We start from the raw sequence: 10,343 nt of genomic DNA on the forward strand, positions 1-10,343 counted from the left end.
TAAGACAACAAAAATTTATCCAAACAGAATATACAATTAACAGCACTAGTAATTCCATAAATATTCATAAATTAAATGTACATCTAAACAACATAATATAAAACAAAATCATTCAAAGAATCTGTTTAACCAATAAAATGGAGTGAAATAGATTGAGAAAAGAGAGAGTTATTAAAAATAGTATAAAAAATATAAAATAAAAATAAAAATTAATATACTAGGCCAGCCTGTCAGGCTTTAAGGCCGAGCTTTTGAATTGGAGCCTGAGGCCTTTTTATTAAACGAGCTTTAATACAAGTTCAAGCTTGGTTCCAACAACCAATTTTAAACATGTAAACTCAAGTCTTCACGAGCCGAGCCAAAGGCCCCTGGTTCGTTTACCACCCTAGCGGTGACACCTTTTTTGGGCGTGTTCCTATTAGGTATGACGCCTATTTTGGGCGTGAGTAGTCACGTCCAATTGGAGCGTAACATCCTGCAATACACTCGAAATTTTTTTAAAAACTATAATAAATTCGTAATTTTTTTATTAAAAAGCAATATATTAATTTTGTCACCCACACACACATATGTATATATATGGGCTTATCATTTCTCAAGCTGCTTGAGATAATTTTATCTCCGGCTACTAAATCATAACTATACAAAGATAGATCAATGGTGATAAAGGAAAAGGGAGAAAAAGATAATCATAACCATTCAAAGGTGAATCGAGGTGAGTTTGTTTTTTCTGCATTTAATGCAGATAATTAATCTGCATTGAGCCCAAAATGACGTCGTTTTTGGATAGAAATCAAGGTGTTTTTGTAATTTTAATTTATTTCAGAGTTATAATAGTCTTTATAATTACAAATTTTTAATATTTCAACACCAAAACGACGTCATTTTGGGAGTAAATGCAGATAACTTATCTGCAGTAACTGCATAGACATTTTTCTCATTAATATAAGGAAATAAATAAACAAAGCGACATAGTTTTAGGGTGGCCGAAGATAAACTTATCTCAAAAGTTACTGGAGAAATGTTTTTCCCTATATATATATATATAGGGAAAAAAGTATCTAATGTTACTTTAGATAAATTTGTTTAATGTTCGCCGAAACGAGGTCGTTTTGAGGTAGAAAATTTAAAAAATTATAATGATAAAGACTATTATAACCCTGAAATAAATTAAAATTACAAATACACCATGATTTTCGCCCCAAAACGACGTCGTTTCGGCGAACATTAGATAAAGTTGTCTAAAGTAACTTTAGAAAAAACGAACTCATATATATATATATATATAAGTTTATTTTCAGCTACTCCAAAAATTACATCGCTTTGATTAATGAAGGGTGTTTCTGTAATTTTAGGTGAATTAATGAAGGGTGTTTCCATAATTTTGTTTATTTTTTATTGAGAGAGGATCCACCTACCACCACTTAAGTATACCACCTTTACAACCAATTTGATTACTGCTGGATTAAAATTAAATCCAATGGCTCAAGATTAATTCTTATAATCTTAATTTTTTATCTTTCATTCTCTCACATCTTCTCTCATCCTCTCATAACTCTCTCTCGGTTTTCGTATTTGATATTTTTTTTAGGGTTAACATCAGACGCTGAATCCCTTTTTTTTCATAGTTCAAGGTAATGTCCTTCCATTTTCACCAGCTATCTCGATTCATTGTTTCGATTTCAGGGTAATTAAAAACCGTACGCTGAATCATGTTTTTTGAAACGTGATTTATTTGATCTAGTTTTTGTGAGTTTAGCCCAATTAGCTTCACTTCCAACACGTGGCATCATTGGGATCCTTGACTGAGTATCGACAATGAAGTTGGCCTTAATCAATTAAAATGAAGAAATATTCATCTGGGACATCTAGAATCAATACAATAAAACTGATAAGGGAAGTAGTATCAATTGAAAGGTAGCGGAAATCATGTAAATACAAAGATTCTCATAAAGCAATCTTAGCAGTATGTGTTTTAGTATTCCGATAAATTGATCCGAAATCATGTGTCCCATCTTGTGAACCCTAGAAAAAATATATCAAATACAGAGAACAGAGAAAGTTGCGAGAGGATGAGAGAAGATATAAGAGAATGAAAGGTAAAAAAATTATGATTATAAGGATTAATCTTGAGCCATTGGATTTAATTTTAATCCAACGGTGATCAAATTGGTTGTAAAGGTGGTATACTTCAATGGTGGTAAGTGGATCCTCTTTTTTTTTTATCATATACATTTTACTGAAACACCCTTCATTAATTCACCTAAAATTACATAAACATCCTTTGTTAATTAAAATGGTGTAGTTTTTGGAGTAGCTATAGATAACTTTATCTAAAGTGACTGTAAAAATATTTTTTTCCATATATATATTATCCATTCGACTTGCCTAAATTCGAGCTGGGTAAGTGGGTAGAATTACATAAGAAACAAAAATTTTCCTATCAAGTTTTAACACATTTGGATTTTCAGGAACCGTGACTCGAGAATACTACTTAAGTTGGAATAATTTTTTACTAATTAATATATGTGATTGGTGGTAATGTTAGTTTTAATTCAAACATATTATGCCTAATGAATTTTTAATTTCGTATTTGGTCATTTATTTTAGCAAGATATTTTTTTTTTTAAATATGTGGGATACATATTAGCCGATTGGGTTAGATCAAAGTAGAAGAAGAAAAAAATATCCTTGAATTCAACCTAATATAATCTATAACTTGATCAGCACATGGGGTCCAAAAATATCCCAAAACCCACCCAATAATACCTTTATTCGCCACGGAGAACTCTTACTCACATGGTATATTGGTAGCCATCATCATCTCACGTGGCCGCCCAACTCCATCTAATCTCCGTTGATTATTACATAGAACCTTCTGTTTCCTTCCCAACATCAACTCAGTAGTAAAAAGAGTGTTTTGGTTAAGATTAAAAAGTCCAACCAAACTAAATGGATAAATGAAAAAAATTTGCAAAAGGGTGTATGCCAGTATGAGTTTCAATGATTTGATCCATTAAACAAAATAAGGTAGCCAATGGCGTCACAATGCAATTTTTGGCTTTCTTCTATATACCTGTTAGGAGTCCCACATTAGTTGTTCACAATAACAAAGGATAACGTGGTCATCTGTTTTCAACACTTGTGAGCATCTGATATTTGCATAGGAGCCAGAGAAATGTTTCATTGAACGTGATGCTAAATAGTGTTTATTCTTGAATCAAAATGGGTGAGGAAGACAATCTCCTATGCTGTGATCTATTCATATGGGGCTATATCCATGTTCTTGATCTCCTCTTCTGGTTGCTACTTGAGACCAACACAATAGTAGGATGCCCAAGTAAACCTTACCCTCTTGTAGATTTACAAAAGGAAAATACCACTGACTGTGAGGTTGAACTTGTAACTTTTAACACCTAGAAAGTATGTAATTGGGGATTGAACAGCTCTTTTTGTGCATAAAATATTTGATTAATTGGATATTGTCATTGCCAAGACTCTCAACCACATCTTATTTTTACCGAAAAAGATGCTTCTGAGAATGATGCAATTTATTATATCAGTCACAGGAATTATGATACTTATTTCCCAATTCAAAACCATCGTAGATACACTGTCTAGTTTCTGTACATACGGGTGCTTGTGCTCCAAAATATAGAAAGAGAATACACTAGTAATCTGGATTCTGAAAGACCATGGTTCTTTCATTGCAATAATGAGTAACATGAATGATCACGTTCTTGCCAAGACCAACTTGAGCACTATCATAATTTGAATATTAATGTATTTTTTGGTGGCTTTGGCAAAACATTTGATGTTGGAAATAAAATCATGATGGTTCATTCACGACTTCAAAAACATTTATCTTTTCTAAATCCCATATTACAATTTTCGCAGTGCTAGCTTTGTACAAGCTTTGGTACTTTTGATTTATAATTTCCAAATATGAAAGTTGCATTAGAAATTACAAGTCCAGCATAATACAAGGTGCAAACATAGTAGTTCTTATTGATACATAACATCAAAGCATCCATAACATACATGAGAACCATACATGGGGGAATGAAGGAATTAGATTCCTTCTATCTTTTATTGAAAGCCTCGACACAACCATAAACCTCTTTAGATGGAGATACTATTAGGAATGCCTCTGAAAGTCAATCCTTCCTCACTGGAAGGATAAAGCAGAGTATAAGGCATCTTCACAGGCCCATATCGGTTCCTTAGTGTCTCATCGTTGTTCCTTTGAATGAGCTTTTGCTCAATATCAGCCAACTTCTTTCCAAACCTCTTGAAGGCCTCTAATGGCTGTGTATCAGAAGTCCAAACATCACCACCATCTCTCTGACCAAGATATAACTCATCAGAAGCGTGCCTCGACAAGACCTCAATGATTGTAAGATCAGTAAGGGTGTCATTCTTTCCTGTAATTGTCTTCAAATACACCTTCTGAGGGTTCTTTGCAAGCTCTTCATACTCAGCAGATCCTTTCTCAGGCATGAATCTCCTGCTAAGAGTTGGTCGGTTAAGGATATAACCTCCATAAGGGTATTGCCCAAAATTAACAGCTGCATGAAGTGCTGAAGCAGTCCATATGAGGATGGTGCAAGATTCAACCAACTCTCCACGAGTTTGCAACTTAGGCCACCATGGCTCATTTTTCTTGTCACCATGACCAACTTCTACAAGCTCTTTCCAAAAAGCTTGGAGTTCAGAATCTTGTGCAACAGCGGCATCGGAGTTGTAGTAGAAAGCAACATATTCTTGAACCCATGACTTGATAGCATCCCATATCTCTAGTCCATCAGCAGCATAAGGATAGTCCTCTATCAGAAGACGAATGCCATGTGGGGAAGCTGAATCCTCAACAGCAACTCCTCTGGATAAAAAGCAAGTAATAAGATCAATATTTTCAATCTTATGTAAGGAATAGACCTATAATCTAAATCATATTAGGGGCATGGTTTTATAACTTCTAAGGATTACCTCTTGATAAGATCAGCAGGCAGTCCTTGCTCAGTGAAAACCCAATCCTTGTACGAAATAGCAGACATTTCCAAAGAATAATTACCCCACAAGAATGTTGATTCAATAATACCCTCAGCATTGACCAGGACATTCCTTGCAAGTGCATTGATGTTCATTGTGTCACGATAGTGTGGAAGCAAAAGTTTATGAATAGGGTGAACCACACTAAGATGCCTGTTTGTTGCTATGATGAATGGCTCAACAACTGCATGAGTGTTTAACCTGCCATAATTGTCAAGATATGAATGAATAATTCTTAGATAAATAAACTAAGTTCTACCGACTGCGTAAATTTCATTAACAAAATTTGTACCAATGGCTGACAAGTTGGTGATAGCAAGAGTCATTCACAACTACATAAGCCTTGGCAAGTAGCCAAATAGAAGCTTCAACACCTTGGTCAGCAGGCAGATAAACATTACTAACAGGACCAAAATTATCACCCTGAGGATGTGGCCTACTTAGCTCAATGGCCAATGGCTTTAAAGTTCCATTATTCTGCAAGAAAAGGATGGTTCTAGTAGCATATGCCTTCGTGTCTGTTGCGTTTATTTTCCTCAAATATGGAAAGAGTATTTCATGGTGATCCAATATGTACAATTTGTTACTTTGGATAGCCTGTTCAACCAAATATAATTTAGTTATAATAGTTCATCTGAATCATATCAAAACAAAATAGTAGAATTTGTTCGAAGTAATCTTACTGCATAACCAATAAAAAAATGTTTGTGTCATTACCTGTTCAACAGTGAGCCCGCCCAAGTTTGGCTCCAAGTGTTCTCTGGTTATTGTACTAGTATTATCACCATAGAGTTGTTTATCTAGCTTGCTCTGTGGTGGGAATTCCTGCATTAAATAAAGCACGCAATTATGTTATCAATTGCAAATTTAACATGAAAAGTGGATAACATGTTTTCAATTTTCTGTACTTGCTGAACAATAAACTATTTTTACCTGAAGTCTTGTAATAATGTGTGGATTTACACCAGCAATGGTCTCTCTTGCAAATTCCTCATCAGTCATCCATGCAGATTTTTCCACTGCTCCAAATAAGGATATTTCAAAAGGTCAATTAGCTTTCCAAGTTTTTGAATGTACATATTTCTAGGAGTATGTTTATAACATACCTTGAACCACTTTAGGTAGTGGAAACTTAAGGGTCTGTTCGCCATCAGTTCGGAAGAGTTCCTTGAACAATGGTATTGGGCTAATCTGGCTAAGTACATTAGTAGGAAGCTTAATTCCACCTTCGTAGAGTCCACGCACATCATCAAAGCTATTAAACTCAGGCTGATTGAATTGTAATGTAAGTGCAGATTGTAATTGAGGAATAACATTCTGAGATGCAGATTTAAGTATATAAACAAGAAAATCTGATGACTTCAAGTGACCAAATGATTCATCTCTTGGAAGGTAAACAGTGTCGCTGCGACTCTCACTTTTAGGATCTGTTAAGATAAAATAGCAAAATATATATTAATAACAATTAACAATAATTTTACAATCAAGATCAACAAAAGACATATAGTATATGCTATGGTAAACCTTACTTTAATTTTATAGAAACCAAGCTACCATGAAGCAACTCACTAAATGTTTAACACCAATGACCAAAACTTTGCCTATTAAGTTATAAAACATTTTAACAACATACCATATAATTTGTAATGAAATATCATAAAATAAATATCACAGCAAAAAGAACTGAAAACAGACTTGAGTCTTAGGTAGAAAATAAGCCTTACCTTTCTTAGATGGTTTTCTACCCGTTCTTCCCCTTCTAGGGTAAGGAAAGCTGCTGTTAGCACCAAGAACTGGACGAGCCAATTTTTGATTCTTGTCTGGATCACCCAAATCATTGTAGACATCATAATCATAGATCCTTTCATGTTCTTTGCGCTCTCCTGTTCCATCTCCTCTTAAAGTCTTTAATTCATCTTCAACATACTTGACCAGTGGAGCTGGTATATCTTTTGGAAGATATGTCTACATAAAAAGGTTACATTTAATAACTTTTGTCATTAATGTGATGATGTGAAGTTTTGGTAAATAGAATTTTAAATTTTCAACAGACTAGTTGCTAGGTGAATGGTTTGTTTACCTTGTTGGCAAAGAAAATGCGGTCAGATTGGTACTTTTTAGAGTTATAAACCCATGAGTTGCAAACAAAGTGGATGGTTCCTTGGTTTGGAACATCTTCAAGAGTCAAACTCACAAGGAAGAATTCACCTTGCATAAAATTGTCAATATAAAATGCTCCTGGAATACCCATGTCAGTGTCCCATTCGAAACGAATATCAAATGCAGATTGGCCTGCTCCCAAGGTTGGTAACGAGGTAATAAGACCTTCCAAAAAGGTTTGCTTCCCAACTTTCCCTTTTCCACTTCCTACAAAATATTTCACACTTCAAATTCTGATTCATTCAATTTGAGTAATTGCAACTTCCTATCAAAAAATTTAAATCACTAATTAAACTGAAATAATTCCTTATCAGTGAATATAAGTTATCAAAACTATTGACATAGCTCTTCAAAATCAAGTTTTCTACAGCTAAATTAAATTTCATTTTAATATGGGAAAGACATTAAACATAAGTAACGGTAAGTTTTGGTTAAATAAAATATGTCTCTGTTCTTTTGTTAAAGAAAATAAAAGCACCTTTGTTATTTTTGTTAGTTATAACGTAGAAAAAGTATTTTTCCTTTTAAATGACACAACTTATATCATTTGACTCTCACCAAAAGATGAGATGAGACCCACACCTTTATATTTTTTGTCCACTATTTCTTCTCTTTTATTTATCTCTTTCTCTCAAATAAAATGACACAGCTTTACATCCTTTAAATTAACAGATATTTTTCCCTTCAATTATATATATAACATCATTATAAATTTATAGTATAATGTGTGGATAAGTATTGAGTTAGTGAGCAGGGAGAGAAAGAAGTTACCATCAGCAGCGGTAGCACTAATCAACTTGAGAGCGACGGATCGGCCTAAGAAGGAAGTGAGGGTATCGACGGTGTTGCCAATGACACCGCCGACAATACCGATGGCACCGCCGATGATTCCGGTGGCACTTTGAGCTGATGTAAGGGCGTTAATGTCCAACACATTCTTTTGCATCAACACAACAGTTCCCTTGAGTTTGTGACCCCTGTTAACGAGACCTGTCACCCCTGAAAACATCTTTGCTATTTCTACAACAACAACGTTATACTGTTTTGACGAATGAGAGAAAAGCCAATGGCTTGTGAGGAACACACTGAAGAGTAGTGCCTATTTATAAGGCCAAAGAAAACATGTAAGGAGGGAGGATCATTTTCTTGAGCTACTAAAATTTTAGCATGTGAAAAACGAGATTCGGCTCATCCTCCAATGCACTTCCACATAAGATAATTTGGATAAGAAAAATGCTAAATAACACAGTACGAGGGCTTAATATGTTTTTTTTTATTACATTAGATAAAATTATATATATATATATATATATATATATTTTTTTATAACAGATAAAATTATATTTTATATGAATAAAATTAATTTTATCTCTTATGATATAAGAATATTAAATTCTCATTATAAACATATAAAAATATAAAATGAATTCAAGTATAATAACATAATATAAATTATTATATATATATATATATATATATATATATATATATATATATATATAAAAGTGTGTGAAGCATGATGCTTTCTATTATTCTGGGATTTGACTTTTATGTTATGTTTTTGTTTTCATTATATTCATAGTTACTCTAACACCAACGAAAACCTCCTCTATAAACTATAAAGTACTCTCTGTTCTTAACCTTTTTCTTTTGTTTAAACAGACGTGTAAATGAGTTTGAGCTTACTTGGGGTTAAATTGTGTGATTATTATATAAGCAGTGTTAAATGTAAAATAAACTTGTTTTATTTATTTTATCATTAGATTTCTCTTTAAATTTATGTAGATTTATAAGATTTTTTAAATCATTAAATTGAGAGATTACTTTTATTTTATTTTTTACAAATTTCTTTATTTTCTTGTACAAAATGAGGCTTTTTTTCCCCTCTTTGAATTATGTTGAAGCGTTTTTCTTATTATATATTATACTTTAGTGCATGATGCAACACACGATAGGTACTTTTTTCTTTTTAAAAAGAGGTCACTTGTCTACCAAAAAAAAAAAAGGTGACTTTAGAGTATACTATGATATGGCCCTACATAATAGAAAACAGATAATGTTATTTATACACCAGAAATATTTTGTTATTCTTCACACATTTTTAGTTTAGAGACAAAAAAAAATCAAAAAGATAAGAGTATTAATGAGATATAATATAAAATCATCGAAGGTTCGTCACAAATTTAAGATTTTGGGTTGAATTAATTAAAATAATTAAATATTATAAAATTTCTTTATACAACTAGATCTATTCATCATTCATCCTATAAGTCAAATTGACTCTTATACGAGAGGATACTCTTATACGAGAGGATGTGGTAGAGAAATATAAAAACTATTAATTGATGTTTCTCTTATCCACTTAAGTTTTTGCATTGAAATAATTTTTTACTTAATTTCTTTTTTATTATTAAAAAGTATATAAATGGCGTAATAAAAATAACATCAGTCATAAAAAAGAAAAAAATAATAACATAATCATTGGAAATTATAAAATATTAGGAGGATTTGAAATTGGAGATTTCCCAGTTCCCACGGCCGTACACGAGCTATCCACGTATGCGTAGAAGAAAAATGAATTTTAATTATCATTATGTTTGCATTATATTTATTCTTAAATCAAAATCTGTGTAACAATTAATTTTCACGTCGGGAATACCAGATATTTTAAATTTTGTATGTTGAACGCAGCGTAAGGTGCTGCAGATCAGAAAAGAAAGTTGGCCCATTTTATCCAATTGTAATTTATTTAATTGGGACTCTGCTCTGATTTAGGTCCATTTGAATGGATTTTTTTTTCAAAAGCTATTTTTTTAAAAAAAAATCACTTCTCGTTTTTAATTTGTTTGAATGTCTGCTTTTACAAAAAGCAGAAGTCACAAAAAAAAGTCAAAAATTTACTTTTTTTAAAAGCTAAAATTTTAACTTCTACAAGAAGCAGAAGTCAAAAGTCAAATATTTTTTTCAAAAATTAAATATTTTTATAAAAATATAAATAGCTTTAACTTTTATAAAATGTACTTCTAAAATAAGAAAGAAATAAAAATTACTTTTTTGAGAATGGAGGCTCTTATGAGATATGTCTATAGAGACACAGAAAGATAATGGATTACTTGGAGGTACAACCTTTTTTT

The 10,343-nt window shown here is 32.3% G+C and overlaps 1 protein-coding gene across 1 annotated transcript; it reads right to left on the minus strand.

The window, feature by feature from the left end:
* Nucleotides 1-3,996: 3,996 nt before the first annotated feature.
* Nucleotides 3,997-8,218, minus strand: LOC133313034 (linoleate 9S-lipoxygenase-like). The gene is made up of 9 exons (XM_061514340.1): nucleotides 7,981-8,218; nucleotides 7,130-7,416; nucleotides 6,774-7,014; nucleotides 6,156-6,476; nucleotides 5,983-6,068; nucleotides 5,767-5,874; nucleotides 5,342-5,646; nucleotides 4,987-5,250; nucleotides 3,997-4,879 (listed from the first exon to the last, which is right to left on the minus strand). The coding sequence occupies exons 1-9, from the start codon at nucleotides 8,216-8,218 to the stop codon at nucleotides 4,123-4,125; spliced, it is 2,607 nt and encodes an 868-aa protein (XP_061370324.1). The 3' UTR covers nucleotides 3,997-4,122.
* Between the last annotated feature and the right edge of the window lie 2,125 nt (nucleotides 8,219-10,343).

Source organism: Gastrolobium bilobum, unplaced genomic scaffold (genome assembly GCF_033153095.1).
Source record: "Gastrolobium bilobum isolate Gb01-03AN ecotype WA unplaced genomic scaffold, APGP_CSIRO_Gbil_v1 utg4095, whole genome shotgun sequence".
In the NCBI taxonomy this organism is placed as follows: domain Eukaryota; kingdom Viridiplantae; phylum Streptophyta; class Magnoliopsida; order Fabales; family Fabaceae; genus Gastrolobium; species Gastrolobium bilobum.

Bases quoted from the DNA above. Each gene is read 5' to 3' on its own strand.
- LOC133313034 (XM_061514340.1), bottom strand. From the start codon at position 8,218: ATGTTTTCAGGGGTGACAGGTCTCGTTAACAGGGGTCACAAACTCAAG. The intron at 7,417-7,980 runs GTAACTTCTTTC...AATATTTTGTAG, and splicing joins TAGTGCTACCGCTGCTGATG to GAAGTGGAAAAGGGAAAGTT. The intron at 6,069-6,155 runs GTATGTTATAAA...TATTTGGAGCAG, and splicing joins ACTACCTAAAGTGGTTCAAG to TGGAAAAATCTGCATGGATG.